The sequence below is a fragment of the Macaca fascicularis genome, chromosome 4 (genome assembly GCF_037993035.2).
Source record: "Macaca fascicularis isolate 582-1 chromosome 4, T2T-MFA8v1.1".
NCBI classification, from domain to species: Eukaryota; Metazoa; Chordata; class Mammalia; order Primates; family Cercopithecidae; genus Macaca; species Macaca fascicularis.
In genome coordinates, this window is record NC_088378.1 from 48093379 (window position 1) to 48115335 (window position 21957).

A 21957-nucleotide genomic window follows, 5' to 3' on the forward strand; every position below is an offset into this window, starting at 1 on the left:
AATCTAGGAGTCAGAGATTGCAGTGCGCCAAGATCGCACCACTGTACTCCAGCCTGGGTGACAGAGCAAGACCTTGTCTCAAAGGTGGAAGGGGATGGGGAAAGGCCACCTAGCACAGTGCTGAAGTTCTGTCTGGTGTCCCTAAGCTGAAGGCTGTGATTTGCCCTAAGGAGAAAATATGTGCATTAGGTAAACATTCAGGCATGAGTTTACAGTGCTGTTGGCATGAGTTCAACATTACTGAATCAACACTATAAAGAAGGTGTCTTTAAACAGAAATACACATAAAACAAGGTTTTTGTATTGATCCATTAACAAAAAAAGACAGAAATCTAACTCTGTATTTCCCCTAGTAGCCACAGTTCAGTATTTGCTAATTCAGTGCTCACAGTGACTTTATGGAACTTAACTACCAAAAATAATGAGAATTGACTGTATGTATGTCTGTATCTATACCTACCTGTTTTTGCTGTAGTATTCATACCTTCAGACGTGCCTCATATTGACTAATGCACAGACTGCTTATTTTTACCTTTCCAGAAAGCAGAATCACCTAGAGATGGGGAAGGGCATGTATCCAAGGAGCAGGAGAGTTGCGGTGTGGGGCAGGGGTTCGGGGCGGGGCATGATCTAGGAATCTTAACTTCTTTCAAAGAGCTTTCCCCTTGGTCCTCCATATTTTGACAGTCTCTTCCTCCTCATCCGCCTGCCCCAGGTGTAGAGGTACATGCTGTCCAGGAGTTCCTGTGACTTTTAAGAGTCTGTAGGGTGCATCTGGATCGTTCTCAGTTCTCCCTTACTGTTAGTTTGGGAAGTAGAGTTTGGTGTTGCTTTAAGTCCTCCAAGTCAGTTACAATGTCTATTAGCTTTCCAAATTTTAGGTTTCTTGTTTTCTTTCCTCCCTGTCCTATGTTTCTATGTCCCTTTGTCCCTTTACTGTAGCTTTGTTGGGGTTTAGGGAGAAAGCAAAATTAGATGGGAAGCTCTAAATTAGATAGGATTCGCTATCCTAACTGAGTCTTAATTCTTTTTCTTGTCTCATGACTCATGTTCCTGAGATAAATTTTATTGATAAGTTGAGGCCATTATTCCACCCCCTTGCCATAGGGCCTTGGAAGATGTTGATATTGCTAAATATTTGCATGTTCTGGACTGCAAAGAACTTAAGAATTCTGTGATTTGCAGGCATCTGAATGAGAAAGTGTCTTCCTTTTTCTTCTCTACCATGTTCCTTTAAGAAAATGTGGATAGCTTAGTTCTCTACAAAGCACTCTTAATTTTCAGCTCAAGAAAGGGAATATCTGGTCAGAAATAAAACTCTTTCAGTTTTAATCTAACCCTAATTCTCTCCGTGCTTCTTTGTAATGTTTGTTTTTGTTTTTATTTTTATTTTTTTCCTGCTCATGTTGTCCCTGTTTTTTGTTTGGTTTTTTGTTTGTTTTTTTTGTTTTTTTTTGTTTTTTTTTGAGATAGGGTCTAGCTCTGTTGCCCAGGCACAATCAATCATGGCTCACTGCAACCTCAGCCTCCTGGACTCAAGCAATTCTTCTTTGGCCTCAGCCTCCTGAGTAGCTGGGACCACAAGTGCATGCTACCATGCCTGGCTAATTTTTAAATTTTTTTGTAGAGATGAGGGTCTCACTGTGTTTCCCAGGCTGGTATTGAACTCCTGAGCTCAAGCAACCCTCTCGCTTCAGCCTCCCAAAATGCTGGGATTATAGGTATGAGCCACCATTCCTGGCCTATGTTTTATTTTTGATGTGTTAAACAAAGCTTTATCACTCCCAGATTACTTTCTGTTACTCATTTTTAATGTTTTCAAAGTTTACAAACCAATGTTTGAAAATAATAGCCACTATGATCGTTTACCAAGTATGATTCCAGGTAGACAGGAAAAGAAATCGCTGAGGTGATACTCATTGTTTTAGAACATCTTCTGCCAAAGGGGTCCTTTTTTATTTTTTAAAAGGCACTCATTTGTTCTGATTTTTAAAACAGTAATGCATAATTCTCATTAAAAGTTTGGAAATACAGAAAACTAAAAGTAATATTCATCTTTATTCATACCCAAAGTAATTCCTCTTGTGTGCCCTTCCAGTCTTTATTAGTAAATATATGAATAAAAATGTTTCGTTAATATTTTTCCATGTTATTCTCCCACAAATTCCTTTAAATTAATATAAAAATGGTTCAGCAATTTTTGGCAACCTATTTCTGTCAGAGGCCAAGTAGTATCATTTTTGGCTTTGCAGGTCATATGGCCTTCATTAAAAGTATTAAAATCTGCTCTTGGAGCCAGAAAGCAGCAATAAATACTACATATACAAATGAGCATGGCTGTGTTCCCATAAAACTTTATTTACGAAAAAAAAAAAAAGGCTCAGATTTGGTCCACTGGCTACAGTTTGCTGACCCCTAGATATTATTTTTAAACTTTTAATTTTGACATAATTATAGTTTTACAAAATGTTGCAAAACAGCACAGAGAGATAGTTGCTGGATGCCATTTACCCAGTTTTCCCCAAGTTACATCTTAAATAACTATAGTACAATATCAAAACCAGGAAACTGACATTAGTACAAGGTGTGTTCACAGTCTGCACAATTTGATAACATGCAAAACCACCTCACAATGAAGATACAGAACTATTCCATTATACAGAGATCTCCCTCATTCTAACCATAGAGTCACAATCACCTTCCACCTCACTCCCAATCATCTTTATCCTTTTAAAGTCTCTAATCTGTGTCCTATTTCTCTAATTTTGTCATTTTTTAATAAGTTATGCAGGTGAAATCACACAGCATGTGACCTTTGAAGATGGGCTCGTTTCACCTAATATTGAAATCCGTCCAGGTTGTTGCATGTATCAGTGGTGTTCTTTTTCAGCTGGGCACGGTGGCTTACACCTGCAATCCCAATACTTTGGGAGGCCAAGATGGGAGGACTGCTGAAACCCAAGAGTTCGAGACCAGTCTGAGCAATATAGTGAGACCCCATCTCTACAAAAAATAAAAAAAGCTAGCTGGGTGTGGTGGCACATGCCTGTTGTCCCAGTCACTCAAGAAGCTGAGGTGAGAGGATTGCTTGAGTCCAGAAGGTAGAGGCTGTAATTGACCATGATTGTCCCACTGTACCCTAGCCTGGGCAAAAGACCGAAGTCCTGTCTCAAAACAAAAACAAAAACAAAAACGCATTTTTATTGCTGAGCAGTATTCCAGGCTCACCATTCACCTATTGAAAGGCATTTGGGGAGCTTCAAAAGGTTCTTTTAATGTTCTAGCAATCACCTATTCCATGTGATTCAATATACAAAACAAACACTGCAGACCTCATTGATCTCCATGTTTGATTCAGCTGGCTAGCTAGGTGTTCCCTTCCTTCCTTATACTCAAGCTTCTGAGTTGAATGTGGTTCAGAATGTGGTGGTCCATCTGTATCCAAGTATTGAATTGAATCATATCATTTGTATCTGTCAATATTTTAAACTCATTGAACTCACTGATTTCAACCAAAGGTCATTAATCCTCTAGGGACTTCTAGTTGCTTTGCAGGTGAGTACTAACATCTCTCTAGTTGTAGTGATGGTTGAATTAATAGTCTTAATACTTGGAAAGAGACTCAAATTCAAGTCCCAGTATTGCCACTTACTACCTACAGTCGTAGAGAAGTTACCTACTTGAGCCTCCGTTTGCTCATTTGTAAAATAAAAATAGTACTAACCCTGTCTCATAGGGTCACTGTGAGGATCACATGAGATAACATAGTAAAGCACCACACAAATGTTACTGTAATATTCATAAAAATAGATTATCCTTCACTAGTGTTTTAGAAAGAGCAGCAGTAGTTTTATAATCAAGATGAGTAGTTTCAGGTTGTGGTACCCTTGCTTAAAAATATGTACACATATTTTATATACATTTATATATATTTAGATGAAGTTTTACAAACTGCACCAAAAGAACAGGGAGGGCAAGAGGTATTTCTGTGTGCTGCGATGGATGACCTGTGTTGAAAATACAATACCAATTAGCAGATGTGAGAAGAAATCATTTAAATCAACAATGTCTGTAGCAGGCTACCCATCTGCTTCCTGTTAACTAGGGCTTCCTTTTTCAAACTGTCTTCCTTGGTTTCCATGACCCTGTTCTCTCCTGTTTCTCCTCCTGGCTTATCATCATCATTTTCTTGGCCCTAAATATAAGTTTCCCTAAGGATCATCTCTGTACTTCTCTTTCCATGACTTCTTCCCTGGCAATATCATGCCTTTACTTCATTTCTCAAAGCCTACATCTGTGTCTCTCACCCTGACCTCCCTCATTTCCATCCTGCTGGCTGGACAACTCTATTTCAACTCAGTGTTTCCAAAGCTGAGGTCATTTTTCTTCCTAAGATGGCCCTTCTTTTCAAGTTTCCTGTTTCTATCCCACACCCCAGCATCTTCTCAGTCCTTCTGCCTCTAAACGTAGAACAATCCTCAAGCATTCTTCTCTCTTTGCCACCTCCTACCCCCCACAAATCTAATTATGCTGTTGACTCTTTGATACAGAATCATTCATCTCCTCTTTCTTTTCCATTTCAGGCCTCCACCTTCAGCTTTTTTGTGTGTATGTGGGGGAGACAGGGTCTTGCTCTGTCTCCTAGGCTGGAGTGCAGTGTTATGATCATGGCTCACTGCAACCTCTGCCTCCTGGGCTCAAGTGATCCTCACCTCAGCCTCCTGAGTAACTGGGACCACAGGTGTAAGCCACCAAGCCCCACTAATTTTTTATTTTGTGTAGAGACACAATCTCCCTATGTTGCCCAAGTTGGTCTCAAATCCCTAGGCTCAAGCAATCCTCCTGCTTCAGCCTCCCATAGTGTTGGGATTACAGGTGTGAGCCACCACACCTGACCCACCTGCAGCTTTTTCCCTAAACTCCGCTTTTCTCCCACTATACTCGCAATCCATTTGCCCTTCCTTGCCTTTCTCACATCTGTCTTCCACAGTTCTATTCTTCCAACTTAATGTCCCTTGTTACTTTCTTTGCATGTAGAGTAAAGCCCAGATGATTGGTCTAATATAAAGTCTATGCTCAGACCTCAAACTGCTGTTTTTATTAACCTAAGATATCATAGCTTTGATCAAAGTGCTTTTTAAATCTTTACAAATTTGACGCCTGATGAACCAAAAGGAAGTAATACAAAAAACGCTTTTTCAGAATTTCATAATATTTTGTTTTTCTCATGATACTTTTCTAATGTCATTCATTTATCTGCATACTTTTTTCTACACTGGTCCCATGTATGATTTCTCCCAATATTTCCACAGAATTGCATATAGCCAATATCTATTTATCGAACGAATGACTGTTTCTATGTTACAAATTCAATTCTTGCTTGGCCCATGCATTCAATCAATAATTATTGAGTACCTTACTCTGGGTCAAGTACTTGGAGGCATTGGGCATAAAATAGGCACATTCTCAGCCTTCATAGAACTTGCCTTCTAGTAGGAATCCCAAGGATGTTACCACTGGATTATTTATGACTGACCTTATACTAAGGTATTTTTTGCTTATGTCTCAAGCAAAGTTATCAAGCACTTCGTTTAAGAATATATTAAATATTAAATCAAATAATTATACTCTGGTTGCCTGAAGATATGGAATTTACTTGTTTAGTGATATGAGTTTATATCAGGAAAGGAAAACACAGGTGAGTTTACACAGGGTCTTCACAAGGGGAAGAAGCGGTTGGTGGGGAGGGAAAAGAGAGTGAGCATATCAAGCTATTGAGGTCACCTCCAGTCAGTCATTCCTTCTTGGCCAGGCAATTCCATGAAACTAACATAATGTGCTCTTGAATTTTACACAGATGGCAATCAGGAGTTATTTCCCTGTGAAGTCTGTGGAAGACGCTTTGCAGCAGATGTTCTGGTAAACATAAAGACGTTTTGTAGATGTGTTTCATTGGACTTAAATGAACTGTCAAGTCAATGAGGAGGCGGCAGTGCAAAGATTAAAGACAGATGTGGAGGGGAAGCAAGGGAAGAGGAGAAGTACATAACCTATGGCTGGTGGGCCCAGAGAACACTGAGGCAGATTGATGCTGCCTCACTCAAAAGCGACCCTGTTGAACATGGTCCTCCTGAAATGATGCCAGATGGAAGTCTCTTGGCATCGTCAATGATCCCTCAAGAGGTTTTGGCTCTTCCGCCTTTTCTTTAAGCATCAAAAATTCAAATTTCAAGGCCAAAGCACCAGGGAAATTAGCTAGTCAAGAGGAATGAGCATTGAATTTTAGACATCTGGAAACTTGGCTTTTAGCCGCAAATTTGTCACTAATCCTGACAAGTCCTTTAACCTTCCTGTTTTCTGCTTTGCCACGTATACAGAACCTTCCAATTTCAGGGTTTTTATACCATTTGAACAAAATGATACATGGATGTAAGGCCTGTTCCCAGATCTAATTGTTGTCCAGATTCAAGCTAATGACATGTCAAGTCCCCTGATTGATGACTATAAAGTTGAATAAAAGCTTGATTTATTTCAAAATTAGGGAATCAAATAGATGACATGCCCCAATATTATAAAGGGGTTCCCCAGAAAGATCATTTTTTTTCAAAAAGAAAATCTAAGATGATAATACAGCTGTAAGTTGGGACATTTTAGATAAAGGAGACTTATCTGGAACTTAAAGGATGTGAACTGTAAGCCTGACTACGTTTGGGACAAAAGACTATAAAATGAGGTTGTAGGTTTTATTTTTCTGAGGAATTTAAAAAACGAAACAGCTGTCTTTTAGTTAACTGTGGTTAGAGCTTCCTGAAACTAGAGGGAGAGCTTGCGGAGCTGGTTGTGGCCCTGTAGCCCACCAGTGTGTGTCACTGCCTTTGCCAGCCTGGAGCCGCACCCCCAGCCGAGAATCAGTTTGAGACCTGGGAGGTTCCATTTGCAGAGGGAACTCTAAATGTCAAGTACATCTTGGATACTTTTGAGTTTCATTTCCTAAGCCTATTTCTAAGCTATGGAGGGCATTGATCAAATGATTTGATCTTTCTCTCTCCTTTAGCTTAAAATGCATGGCTTGTTCTTAGCCAGTGCAGTGATTTTTATAGAGCTTGTATTTTGTGGGGTCTTACAAAGCTACTGTGTCAATGACAACTATTACGTGTCACACATCCACCAAGGGAGAGGGCAAAGGTCCCATAGTGGTACAGTAGCATACTTTATACAGATGGTACACAGGCAAAGCTCTGCGTGTTAGCTTCTCAGTTTTTGTATCAGAAATGTTGAATACTTGAAGGATTACTGGTTGGAGTAAAAAGTATACTGCCCACATTTGAGTTAAACATATGAACCCAAATTTGAAGTAAGTCTTTTAGCTATAAAGGCATTTTATTGTCTTTGCTCAAACACAGTATCTAGTTATATGTAACGTGGATGAGAAGAGTCAGATGGATTCGCTCTGCTGTGACCTGTTAGAGAATGAACTAGGCTCTGAGGAGCAAACATCGTCCCTGGAGTAGGGGCTGTCTAGGAATGCCTAGGCATTAAAAACTGATTGTGCACTTTAGAAATTCCAATCCCTACCCTTCATTTTCTAGGAAAGGCATGGACCAATATGTAAAAAACTCTTCAACAGAAAGCGTAAACCTTTCAATTCTTTGAAGCAAAGATTACAGGGCACCGACATTCCTACTGTGAAGAAGACTCCACAATCCAAGGTACTCCTGATATCTTCTTTATTGTTTGTTATTACATTCTGTGGGACTCTAAGGCCTGTTTCTGGGACTTCTGGTTTCATTTTTGCTTGATAATGCAGTAATGTAACTGTAATCCACCTTTACTGTTTTCTTTATAATCTTGCTCACTTAGATTTCCAAATATACTTCAGATATTTTCCAGATGTAGCAAAAAATAATCTTGTTTATGTTTTCGTTAGAGTGGCTTTAAATCTAGCAATTAACTTGAGAAGAAAGTCACTTTTAATGTTATATTTGTCTTTCTTTAAAGTTTTATAGTTTCTTTATTTTTCTGAATTTTCTTTTGTGTTTTCCCTCACTATTATGGCCTGCAAATTATATTACTGTATTTTCCAAACCACTTTAAGGAGTACTTTTGAAAAAGAAACTCTCCTTTTCTCCAATTTTCACAGTTCTGTTTCCTGTGAATTCAAATTCCAGCTTTAAACAAAATTGTAATGGAGAGGTATATAGTCTAGGGTATTATTTGTTGGTTTTATTTTTTACAGTCTCCACCTGTGAGGAAGTCTAACTGGAGACAACAACATGAAGACTTTATTAACACAATCCGATCAGCAAAGCAGTGTACGCTAGCCATTAAAGAAGGCCGACCCCTCCCACCTCCACCCCCTCCATCCTTGAACCCAGGTGTGTGGACATTTTCGGTTGCTTTTGAGGCTATGCTTGACTTTTGACCAAATCATCATGCCCTCTATGCACTCTGAAATTGACAATAACAATTACATAGAAGTAATTTTATTAATTATATAAAAGTAAACTTATCCTATTTTTTTCAGTTCTGCATAAAGATTTTGTCTCAACATGGGAACACCAGTGTAGCTGTGCTGTAGTATTACATAACTCCAAGGGACACCAGACACCTCTTAGCTGATAGGCATGGAGCTATGCAGAGCAAGCTAACCAACTCTGCAACAGCTCCGTCGTGTCAGATACCCACAGCTCTTTTTCTTTTCCCGGGTAAAATTCCCAAAACATGAAATTTAGCATTTTAACCATTTGAAGCTGTACAATTTAGTGGTCCACAGCTTTTTTTTTTTTACTGGAAACATTTTATTTGAAAATTTAAAAATCTGTAGAAAAGAGGAAGGAATAGTACACATGCCCTCCACTGAAACTTGGCAATTGTTGACGTTGTTGCCATAATTTCTCCCTTTCTCTTTTTTATCTTTGGCAAAACTATTTAAAAGTAAGTTCCAAGCAACATCAATACTTTATCTTTAGCTATTTTAGTGTGTATCTCTTAAGTTCATTTTCCTGCATAATCTCAATACTATTATCACACTTGATATATATTAATATGTTTTCCCAATTACTTTAAGAATGTTTTATAAAGCTCTCTTCTCACCCATATTCAGCCACAATCCAGGATCCAATCACAGTTTACATATTACCTTTTGTTATCTCTTCAGTCTTTATTAAATCTTGAACAACATCCCTACCAGGCTATTTATCTTTTACAATGTCTCATGTTCTGTATTTCTCCACTTATTTAGTCATATTGGTAAACTTTTTCCTCTATCTCATCTTTCTGTAAACTGGAAGTTAGGGCTAGAATCTCAATGAGATTAACATAAATATTAATATAAGATTATTAATATATCAATATTAATCTCATCAGATACAATATATGACTTGCAAATATTGTCTCCAATTCTGTGGACTGTTTTTTCTCTCTCTCTTGATAATGGCCTTTAATACACAAAAGTTTTTTGTTTTGATGATGTCCAATGTATCTGTTTTTTCTTTTGTTGCCTGTGATTTTGATGTCATATCCAGAAATTAATCACCAAATCTACATCATGAAGCTTGCCCATGCTTTCTTCTTTTGGTTTTAGCTCTTATGTTTAGATTTTTTAAAATCTATTTTAAGTCTATTTTTGTGTGTGATATAAGTTTTCAACATCATTTTTTGCATGTGGCTATCCAGTTATCTCAGCACCATTTGTTAAAAAGACTTTTCTTCCCCATTGAATAATTTTGGCACCATTATCAAAAGTCACTCAATCATATGTTTGAGGATTTATTTCTGGGCTCTCTGTTCTATTCCATTGGTCTAGATGTCTGTCTTTATGCCAGTACCAAAATGTTTTGATTACTGTAGCATTCTAGTAATTTTGACACAAGGAAGTTTGAGTTCTGCAAAATACACTCAAGATTGTTTTTGCTATTTAAGGTCCTTTGAGATTCCATATGAATTTTAGGATTTTTGTTCTGTTTCTGGAAAAATATTATAATGAAATTTTGTTAGGGATTGAATTGAATATATAGAATGTTTTGGGTAGTATTGTCATCTTAATAATATTAAGTTTTCCAATCCATGAACATGGGATGTCTTTCTATTATTTACATCTTCTTTAATTTCTTTTAGCAAAATATTGTAGTTTTCAATGGACAAGTCTTTCACTTCATTGGTTAAATTTATTTCTAAGTATTTTATTCATTTTGACATTATTATAAATGTCAATTTATAATAATGGAATTTTTAACTTTCTTTTCAGATTGTTCATTTTTAGTGTATGAAAATGTAACAGATCATTGTATGTTGACTTTGTATCCTATAACTTGTGCTGAATTCATTTATAATATTATTTATGATAGTGTTTTTGTGGGATCTATAGGATTTTCTACAATAAGATTATGTCACCTGAAACAGAGATAATTTTACTTCTCCCTTCCCAATTGATATGTCTTTTATTTCTTTTTCGAACCTAAATCCTCTGGCTAGAACTTTTAGTACTATATTGAATAGGAGTTGCCAAAGTAGACACCCTTGTCTTGTGTTTTCCATTGAGGATAATATCAGTTATGGGTTATGACTTACTTTTTAAAGCATAAATAATAGCATATAATGGGTATTATAACATGGAAGTGAAATGTATGACAACAATAGCACAAGGTTGGGTGAGGAAAATGGACATATATTGTAAGGTTCTTACATTATACATGAATAGGTATAGTGTCATTTAAAGGTAGACTATTGTATGGTAAAGATACCTATTGTAAGCTCTAGAGTAACCACTAAAAAATACTGCAATTTAGTTAATAAGACAATACATGGAGTAGAGATAAAATTGTAAAAAAGTTCAATCCAAAGGGGGAAAAAGGCACAAAGAGCAGGTGGGATAAAGACAAATAACAAGATGGTAGACTTAAACGTAACCATATGCATAATTGCATATTAATGGCCTACAGACTCCAGATAAAAGACAGAAATTGTCAAACTGAATAGTAAAGCAAGACCCAACTATAAGTTTTCCATAAGAAAAACACATTGATATAAAGACACAAGTAAGTTAAGAGCATGGGAAAAGATATACATGCAGACAATAATCATAAAACTGGAATGACTGTATTAATATAGCATGAAGTTAACTGCAGAGCAAGTATTAACAGATGATGATTCAAAAGATAAATACATCAAGAAGACCTTTCAGTTTTAAATGTTTATATGCCTAGTAACAGCTTCTAAGAATGTGAAACAAAAACTGACAAAACTGGAAGGAGAAGTAGACAGATTCACAATTATATTTGGAGATTTTATCACTCCTCTCTTAGTAACTGATAGAATACACAGCAGGAAAATCAGTAAAGATATAGAAGAGTTGAGCAACAGTAACCAATTTGACCTAATTGACATTTATACTTATCCTATGACACATAGCCACAGCAGAAGACACAGTGTTTTCAAGTATACATAAAACAGTCACCCAAGAGAGACCATATACAGGACCACAAAGTAGGTCTCAAATTTAGAATTGACATCATACATAATATATTCTTGGATCAGAATGGAATTAAATTAGAAATGTATGACAAAATATATCTTGACTATTTGGAAATCAAAAAGTCATTCCTAAACCTATGGATCTAAGAAGAAATCACAAGATAAATTAGAAAGTATTTTTAACTGAGTGATAATGAAAACATCTAACTTTGTGGGATGCAGCTTAATTAATTCTTAGAAGGAATTTTATAGCTTTAAATGTTTGTAATAGAAAAGAGAAAAGGTTTACTTCAATTATCTTAAACTTTCTCTTTAAAAGATTAGGAAAAGAACAAATGAGACCTAAATTAAGTCAAAAGAAGAAAATGACATAATTCATTAAATTAACAAAATATTTTTAAAAGCATATGATCATCTCAATAGAGAAAAAGCCTTCCACAAAGTGTAACTCCTTACACATTAAAAACAATACAAAAAAAAACAAAAAACAAAAAATCAAACTTCTCAGCAAGGTAGAATTAGGAAGGAATTTCCTTCATGAAGGTCATCCTTGAGAAATCTGCAGCTAACATCACACTTAATAGTGAAAAACTGAACACTTTCTCACTGAGATCAGGAAAAAAACAAGGATGTTCATTCTGACTACTTCTATTCAACACTGTACTATTGATAATGCTCAGTGTAATAAGGCAAAAAAAATCAATTAAAATATTATATTTATATGTAAAAAGCATGTAAATTGGGGAAGAAGATGTAAAACTATCTTTATTCACAGACAACATAATCATGAATGAGTATACATAGAAAAGTCTAGGGAACTACAAAAAAGCTACTGGAATTAAAGTGAATTTAACAATGTTTCAGGATATAAGGTATACACAGGCGAGTTGTAGTTCTATATACTAGACATAAACAATTAAACAATGAAATTTAAGGCTGGGCGTGGCAGCTCATACCTGTAATTCCAGCACTTTGGGAGACCGAGGCGGGTGGATCACAAGGTCAGGAGTTCGAGACCAGCCTGGCCAAGATGGCAAAACCCAGTCTCTACTTAAAAAAAATACAAAAATTAGCCAGGTGCAGTGGCGGGTGCCTGTAATCCCAGCTACTCCGGAGGCTGAGTCAGGAGAATCACTTGAACTGGGAGGCAGAGGTTGCAGTGAGCTGAGATCATACCACTGCACTTTAGCCTGGGCGACAGAGCAAGACTCCATCTCAAAAAAAAAAAAAAAGAAAGAAAAGAAAGAAATGTAATAAATTTATAATAACATAAAATAGTAAATATTTAGGGGTATATTTAATGAAATATATGAAGAATCTATAAAATGAAAATCTCATAGCATTCCTTCAAGAAATTAAAGAGGACCAGACTAAATGGTGAGATGTACCATTTTTCTGGTTTGGAAGACTCAAGATTGTGTTATGATGTCAGTTCTACCCAAATTAGCCTATGGATTAAATGCAATTCTAATAGAAATACCTAGAAGTTATTTTTGCTGAGTAGAACTAGCTGGCCGGGTGTGGTGGCTCATGCCTGTAATCCTAATACTTTGGGAGGCCGAGGCGGGTGGATCACTTGAGGTCAAGAGTTCGAGACCAGCTTGTTCAACACAGGGAAACCCTGCCTCTACTAAAAATACAAAAAATTAGCTGGATGTGGTGGCGGGCATCTGTAATCCCTGCTACTCCGGAGGCTGAGGCAGGAGAATCCAGGAGGCAGAGGTTGCAGTGAGCAGAGATGGTGCTACTGCACTCCAGTCTGGGTGACAAGAGCGAAACTCAGTCTCAAAAAAAAAAAAAAAAAAAAAAAAGAAAGAAAGAAAAGAAAGAAATTGACTAGCTGATTCAAAAATCTTATGGAAATGGAAAGGATCTGGAATACGCAAGATAGTTTTTAAAAAAGCATAAAATTAGAGTATTTACATTACCTGATGTCAAGACTTATTGTAACATTACAGTGATCATGACAACTTGGTGTTGGTGTATCAATTTAACAGAAAATAGAATCTAGATACAGATACCCCCCTATCTGTAGGTAATCGATTTTCTTAAAGGATGCCAAGGTAATTTACTGGGGGAAAGGCTAGTCTTATCAACAGATGATGGTGGAACAACGGATATCCATATGGAAAAATGAACCTTGATTCTTATACCATTGTCTTAATCTGTTTGTGTTGCTGTCAAGAAATACCCGAGGCTGGGTAATTTATAAAGAAAAGGGGTTTATTTGGCTTACAGTTCTGCAGGTTGTACAAGAAGCATGGCACTGCATCTGCTTCTCTTGAGGATCTCAGGAAGTCTCCAATAATGATGGAAGGTGAAGGGGAGCAGGCATCACATGTCAAGAGAGAAAGCAAGAAGGAGGGGAAGGAGGTGGGAAGGAGGAGTGACAGGCTCTTCTTCTTTTTTTTTTTTTTGAGAGGGAGTCTCACTCTGTCACCCAGGCTGGAGTGCAGTGGCATGATATCAGCTCACTGCAACCTCCACCTCTCAGGCTCAAGCCATCCTCCCACCTCAGCCTCCCTAGTAGCTGGGACCACAGATGCATGCCACCGCGCCTGGCTAATTTTTTTGTATTCTTGGTAGATGTGGGGTTTCTCCATGTTGCCCAGGCTGGTCTTGAATTCCTGGGCTCAAGCAATCCGCCTGCCTTGGGCTCGCAAAGTGTTGGGATTACAGGTTTGAGCCACTGCACCCAGCCCAGGCTCTTCTTAACAATAAGTTGTGATGGGAGGTAATAGAGCAAGAACTCACTCCATACCAAAAGGACAGCACCAAGCTTGTTCATAAGAGATCCACCCCCATGATCCAAACAGCTCCCACTAGGCCTGCCTCCAACATTGAAGATCAAATTTCAACATGAGATTTGAAGGGGACACATATCTAAACTGTATCAACCACATATAAAAAGTCATTCAAAAAGGATCATTGACCTAATATAATGGTTACAACTAATGACCAACAAAGATTTGCCAGGCAGAACACAAAATCCACTAATAATTTTTTTTAAAAAAAGGAAATTAGCAAATTAGGCCTTACCAAAATTAAAAATTTCAGTTTGAGACTTAAGAAAATGAATCTGGTCTAAAGAAATGATCAATAAAGAAAACAACAACAACAACAACAAAAATGGAAAGGCAAGTTACAGACAGGGAGACAAATATTCATAATATGCATATCTGACATAACAGGAATATATAAAGAACTCGTAAAACTCAGTAATGAGACAACCCAATCAGAAAAGGTCAAGAGATGTATTTGAACAGACACATCACAAAATAATAGCCAATAAGCACATGAAAAGATACTCAACATCATTTTCATTAGGAAAATGCAAATTAAAAACCATGAGATACCACTACACATCCACTTCAATGGCTAAAATTAAAGACTGACAATACAATGCCTGTAATCCCAGCACTTTGGGAGGACGAGGTGGGTGGATCTCTTGAGGCCGGGAGTTCGAGACCAGCCCGGCCAACATGGCAAACCCTGTCTCTACTAAAAATACAAAAAATTTAGCCGGGCATGGTGGCTCACTCCTGTAATCCCAGCTACTTGGGAGGCTAAGGCATGATAATCATTTGAACCTGGAGGCAGAGGTTGCAGTGAGCAGAGATTGTGCTAATGCACTCCAGCCTGGGTGACAGAGCAAGACTCTGTCTCAAAAAAGAAAGAAGAAAAAGACTGACACTGTTAAGTGTTTGCTATGATGTGGACCAACTGGAAGTCTCATATGCTGCTGATAGAAGTATAAAATAGTACAACCACTTTGCACTGGTATTTTCTTAATAAGTTAAACATACACTTAGCCTATACAGCAATTCCATTTCTTGATATTTATACAAAAAATGAAACGTGTCCATAAAAAATATTTACATGAATGTTAGCGTAAGCAAGCTTTATTCATATAGCATAAACTGGAAACAACTAAAAATATCTGTCAACAATTGAATAGGTAAACAGATTGTGGAATATTTACAAAATGGACTAGTATTCAACAATAAGAAGGAAATACATGCAGTAACATAGATGTTCTATTATATGAAATTATAGGTCAGGGAAATCTTATGAATAGTAACAGGAAATGGATAATTGGTTGCCTGAGACTGGGTTTTGCAAAATATTGACTGAAAGGGGGCATGAGGGAACTTTCTGGGGTGATGAAAATGTTCTGTATTTTAATTAGGGTGGTTAAAATGGATACATTTGTCAAAACTCATTGAACTGTACATGTAAAATAGGTGCATTTACTTGTGTGTAAATTATTCCTCAAAAAGACTATTTAAGAAAGTGCAAAAATGAAAAGCCACAGTGTAGTCATACTATAAAATCGTCTGAAAAATAAGTCATCTGAACTTCTATACCCGAAAATAATCCTCATATTTGCTTCCCTTTTATTGAGTGCTAATGAAAATATAACTTGAAATGATGTGTTGTCTTAAGATATTCAGTAGAAAGATCTGTGCTGTGATTTTAGTAATAATGTAAGTACTTTGGCAACAAGTTTCATATAACAAAAAACATCTTTTATGAGAAATATATTCATTTTAAGATCAGAAGCTACAGCATTGATGGCTACCTTATGGTTCTTTAATTGAATAAGTGAAACCATGTCAGATGTCCTGCTGTGTGAATTTCTCTCACATTTTAGATCCAACTTGGATCCAAGTTAGATCCAAGTTGGATCTAAAATGTGGGGATTATTGTTTCTCCAAAAAAAAATTCCTTTTGTAAGGCCTCACCAAATGTTCAATTTATTTTTCTTTTCTTTATATTTCTATGCTAACATGTCATTTTATAATGAACTTCTTTCTTGTGCCCTTTACATAATTTTATGCAACAAACCAAATGATTATATGCACTCCCAATATTTTCACCACAATTGGATGATTTTGTTTGTGCAGAGATTTTATATTAGCCCAGAATTCTCAGGCTTAAGTACTAGAGAATTTATTTGCTGTTGTTGTTGTTGTTTTTCCTTCTTTTTTTTTTTTTTTTTTTTTTTTTGAGATGGAGTTTCGCTCTTGTTGCCCAGGCTGGAGTGTAATGGTAGGATCTCAGCTCACTGCAAACTCCACCTCCCAGGTTCAAGCAGTTCTCCTGTCTCAGCCTCCTGAGTAGCTGGGATTACAGGCACCCATCAACATGCCCAGCTAATTTCTGTATTTTTAGTAGAGACAAGATTTCATCATATTGGTCAGGCTGATCTTGAACCCCTGACCTCAGGTGATCCACCCACCTCGGCCCTCCGAAGTGCTGGGATTACAGGCATGAGCCACTGTGCCCAGCCAGTATGAGAGAATTTATATACATATAACTAGAATTATATATAACATGGCCTAACATGCATGAATGTGCCAGTAATTTCCCTTTTTTCCTCAGCATGTTTCCCTATTTTCATGATTCAGTTTTTGAGACATGCCTATATTCTGCTTTTTAGTGACTTAGCTAAGCCTGTCAATGATTTAAATTTCTCAGATACTGTGACAGTTTATGGGGACAGTGATATAGAATATTTATAATTGTTATTTTTCTGTGAGACCTGGGACATTCAGTTACCATTTTATATAGCTACATAGACATGGATATACAGCACAATGTTGGCATTTTAAAATAATGCTTGGTTTTCCACTTTTCTGTGAGATCTGGCCACCATATTCCTCATAAGAATTCATTTGTACTCTGACTTTTAAAATCATTACCTATCGAAATAAATAGGACGTGGTGATTTTCTGAAAACATTATTGATAGAGGAAGAGAGGTGACTCCGATTGAACTGACAGTAGAACAAATAACGCGGTCATGCTGGGTTCAGATTATTGTTGCAGAAAACACAACAATTCTTAAAGTATGTGAAGTTCAACATAAATAGAATCAGCAACCTTGAATTCTCAGCCACAGGACCCTCTCCTGCCTGCTCTCTGCCCCTCTGGTGGGGACTTACATTCCTTCTGTAGGTTCCCAGAGGCCTTAGTGCCTCCTCTTCTACAGTTTATCCCACCAAGCAGTAATTGTCTGTTTGCCTAGTCATCTCTGAGATTTTCATTGGCAGAGAAATAGACTTCAACTGCTGTCTCCATGGTGATATGTAGTACCAAACACACAGAAGGGTGGCAGTGAGTGAATGAGCAAGTGGGATTAAGGAAGCTACTCAGTATTGCCATGATCATTGTCTTTGCCTAATGTGAGTAGGGTTTATGGTTGCGGCATTTCTTATGTAAGACTTCGATTTCCAGCTGGCAAAATTGAAGAAATAACCACCAAGCTGAGAGCCATGTTCTAGATGGTTCTTCTAAACTATTGTAAATGAATTCTGAATGATAATGGCACTTTCTATTGTACTTTTTTCCTAGGCAGTTTCACTTCTATTTTGGTAGTTGGAAACATAACCTTGCTGAACCTGTTTCCGTATAGCAATAGCTAGCATTTATAAAACATTTAGTATATTCCACCCTGCCCACTGTGCCAAGCCTTTATGTGGGTTATCATAGTTAACTTTCACAACAACCTGATGAAACGGGTGATATGTAGGTGCTGGGAAAATGGAAGCTTAAAGAGGTTGGGTAACTTGCCTGCGTTCACACAGATAGCAAGTAAAGAACTCAGGCTCAAAACCACTCAGGCAAGCTCTAGCACTGGGCTTTTTATCATTTTCCAGTGCTGTCCTGTTCTGTTTTTTTTCAAAGCATTTATCTCCGTGTGAAACTTTTATTTATTTGTTTCTGTACTAGAATGCTTACTCCTTGATTTCAGAGACATTGCATCCCCAGGTGTAAGACAGCACCTGTCACCAAGTAGATGCTCAATCAGTATTAAATAATGATGAGGTACTGCCTTCTGGATGGAGTAAGAAATAAAGGATAAGGTTACCAGATAATTTGTAAGTGCTTAACAATTGTTACATTTTATGAATATACATTTTAGGAAATGATTTGTTCAAATAGAAAACTCCCCAAACTGCTTTAAAAGGTGGCTTACAAAAAATTCTTAATATCCTTTCATGAAATATCCATTCACACATGTAGGAATTTTGACTATACACTAACACAAGTTCTACACTGAGTTTGAGGTTGATGCAGTTTCACAACCTTCTTGGGGTGCGGGGGGGGATTATTTTATGTTGCTGATATCTAGTATGTTATCCCTTTAAGGTACCTAAAACAAAACAAAGCAAACATCAATCTCTGCTTGATTTAGAGGGGTAGGTGCCAACCTAGTTTTGCTATGAGCAGCTCCACGTTCTAAGAAGATCTTGGCTCTCTCCCAGTTCTCATTTCTCTCACTAGCCAATTATGTCTGGTAATTGCAAATGAAAGAAGAATTTAGACAAAAAGATATTATACAGAACCACAGAGAACCTGAGGCCGAGAGGAGCTGCCTGGGCCATTGCATCTCTGGAAGCTGAAGCTGTTTTTGGTGAACTTTCCTATCATCCCTCCTTTTCTCCCTTTTCTATTTTTTGAGTCCTCACCTTTTATCCTATTACTATCTCCTTCCTGAATATAGCCTGCTCACTTAGTAGTTAAGTGAAAAAAAATTCTAGCCACTGCAAAAGCAGTATGTCTTTCTGCCAGTGACACAGTCCCATTGACTTCCGTTCACATCTCCCAAACCCCCATTTTGAAACATCCCATCTCCCTCTGTAACTCCGTAACTTCTGTAAGACCCACCCAGCACTACAACCTAGGTTTTGAATATTCTATGCCCTTCTGTGCCATCAATATTAACATTCTGTGTTTCTAGAACTACTTTCTTTACACAGGATTTACTAAATAATTCATTTAATTGGGAAGTTCTTAAGTATAATCTTCTTTGTTTTTCTGGAAAAGTACATCACTTAAACATTTCAAGGGCACATACTTGAAATGAATGCACAGGCTGTGACATTTTTCCCTGCCATGTCCTTTAGTTGAGCCCTGCATGTCTCCCCCTTTGGGAGTTTGGGACCTTGTTCTTTCATGTTGGAGCAGAGTTCATATCATTACTTATATATTTATTTATTTATTTACGTATTTGAAATAGTGTCTTGTTTTGTTGCCCAGGCTGCAGTGCGGTGCATGATCACAGCTGACTGCAGCATTGACCTTCTGGGCTCAAGCTATCCTCTCGAGTGGCTGGAACCACAGGCACACACCACCACACCTGGCTAATTTTTTGTAGGGACAGGGTTTTGCTATGTTGCCCAGGCTGGTCTCAAACTCCTGGGCTCAAACAATCCACTCACCTCACCCTCACAAAGTGCTGGGATTACTGGCATGAGCCATAATATCCTTATTTCACTTAATGTAGTTCACTCTATAATTCTGTAGTTGTTTTTGAAATGTTAATTGCCATTTGTTATCTTTACATTCAGATTATATTCAATGCCCATATTGTATGAGGAGGTTTAATGAAACCGCAGCCGAGCGACATATTAATTTCTGCAAGGATCAGTCTTCTCGCCGAGTCTTTAATCCAGCTCAGACAGCAGCCAAATTGACATCCAGAGCTCAGGTAACTATCTCTCCCCAGGTGTTGGCTCTTGTGCCCTTGCATGCCTGGGGTGAGCAGGTAGAATTCCCTAGAGAACCTCAATTACCCATCCTAAGAAGTGTAAGGGTGAAGAGAACTGATGACCATTGCTCATCCCTATGGGAGCTGACTTCTTTTGAAGGAGAATGCTTTCCAGCTAATGGCACCTTTGGGTGTTGTAGAAAAAAACATTTCTAAAGTATTTGTAGCTTCTTTGGGTGAAGACTTGAATATATAGTGTTTCTATAGTATTATGGCAAAACTCTTTATCAAACAGTAGGTATCAACCTTAACCATCCAGAAAAGAATTACGAATCTAAAGTGAAACTGCCTGAGTGGGACAGGCTGTCCCAAGGCAACTTCCCCACAGGTCATATGTTTTGCTCTGTAGAGGAGGGGTCTTCACCTTTTATTTAAAGTCACAGAATCAGCAAGTTAAAGGGATATGTGAAAGAATGGAAGCAGCTGTTATAATTAGGTGCAAATCAGTAAAATAACAACCTGAAGTGGAAGACAGTAGATTTATAAACCATAGAACTGGAGCCAGCAAACAGCACCATACACATCAAAGGTCTCAGGTACATACCTACAATATAGCATAAAAACTATTCGTTTCATAGACATGCTTAGATGCCATGAAAAGTTGGTTTGAATACTTTAAGTGTATACAGACTGTTTATTTTTGAGACAGGGTCTCACTCTGTTGCCCAGGCTGGAGTGCAATGGTATAATCATGGCTTATTGCAGCTTTGACCTCCCAGGTGCAGGTGCTCCTTCTACCTCAGCCTCCTGAGTAGCTGAAACTACAGGTGCATGGCACCACGTCTGGCTAATTTTTTGTATTTTTAGTAGAGATGGGGTCTCACTGTGTTGCTCAGGCTGGTCTCGAACTCCTGGGCCCAAGCGATCTGCCCTCTTTGGCCTCCCAAAGTGCTAGGACTACAGCTGTGAGCCATCGTGCCTGGCCCCTGCAGCCTGTTTAGAAAGCTTCTGGTTAAATCCGGTATCTAATGGGGTGGGACCCTTTCCAACAAAAGCGGATCCCACAGACTGTGGATCATGAGCTCTATTCCCATAAGCATTAGAGAGTTATTGACTATCACACATGTACCAGAAACTGTGCTAGCTACTGGTTGATCAAGAATTTGTCATTGAAAGATGGAGGAGGACTTGGAGCTGGTACAGTTGGCATATATAGGAGAGCTATGGAAGAAGAAGTCACTGCAATTCCTGGAAGTCTTCAAAGGCAAGCAAACGTTTTGCCCTTAAATATCAAAATGGGTTCACCAGCCTAGAGTTGGGGTTGGGAAGCACTTTATGCACAAAACATCCAGCTTGTGGCCTGAGGCACCCATCTGGGGGGCTAAAGCATACAGTACCTATGAAAGAGGTACAGGATGCCAGATGTGGTGGCTCATGCCTGTAATCCCAGCACTTTGGGAGGCCGAGGTGGGCAGATCACCTGAGGTAGGGAGTTTGAGACCAGCCTGACCAACATGGAGAAACCCCGTCTCTACTAAAAATATAAAATTAGCTGTGCGTGGTGGCACATGCCTGTAATCCCAGCTACTTGTGAGGCTGAGGCAGGAGAATCAGTTGAACCTGGGAGACGGAGGTTGTGGTGAGCCGAGATCATGCCATTACACTCCAGCCTGGGCAACAAGAGTGAAACTCTGTCTCAAAAAAATAGAGAGAAAGAAAGAAAAGAAAGAAAAGGAAGGAAGGAAGGGAGGGAGGGAGGGAGGAAGGAAGGAAGGAAGGAGGGAAGGAAGGAAGGAAGGAAGGAAGGAAGGAAGGAAGGAAGGAAGGAAGGAAGGAAGGAAGGAAAGAAGGAAGGAAGGAAGGAAGGAAGGAGGGAAGGAAGGACAGGGACAGGCAAGATAGGCAGCCAGATCTAGAAAGGCTTTAACTCAAGTCAGTTGAGAGAGGAAGAAAAGAGGAATTGATTGAAGAGACACCCTAAAATCAAGG

The 21957-nt window shown here is 38.1% G+C and overlaps 1 protein-coding gene across 1 annotated transcript in view; it reads left to right on the forward strand.

Moving 5' to 3' along the window:
* The window catches only part of ZC2HC1B (zinc finger C2HC-type containing 1B), a 65641-nt gene that overhangs the window by 13961 nt on the left and 29723 nt on the right, over positions 1 to 21957 (forward strand). The window contains exons 2-5 of the mRNA XM_065543499.2: positions 5858 to 5919; positions 7590 to 7709; positions 8237 to 8375; positions 19829 to 19968. Of these exons, the coding sequence (XP_065399571.1) occupies positions 5858 to 5919; positions 7590 to 7709; positions 8237 to 8375; positions 19829 to 19968 (461 nt within the window). The remainder of the gene's footprint in view (positions 1 to 5857; positions 5920 to 7589; positions 7710 to 8236; positions 8376 to 19828; positions 19969 to 21957) is intronic.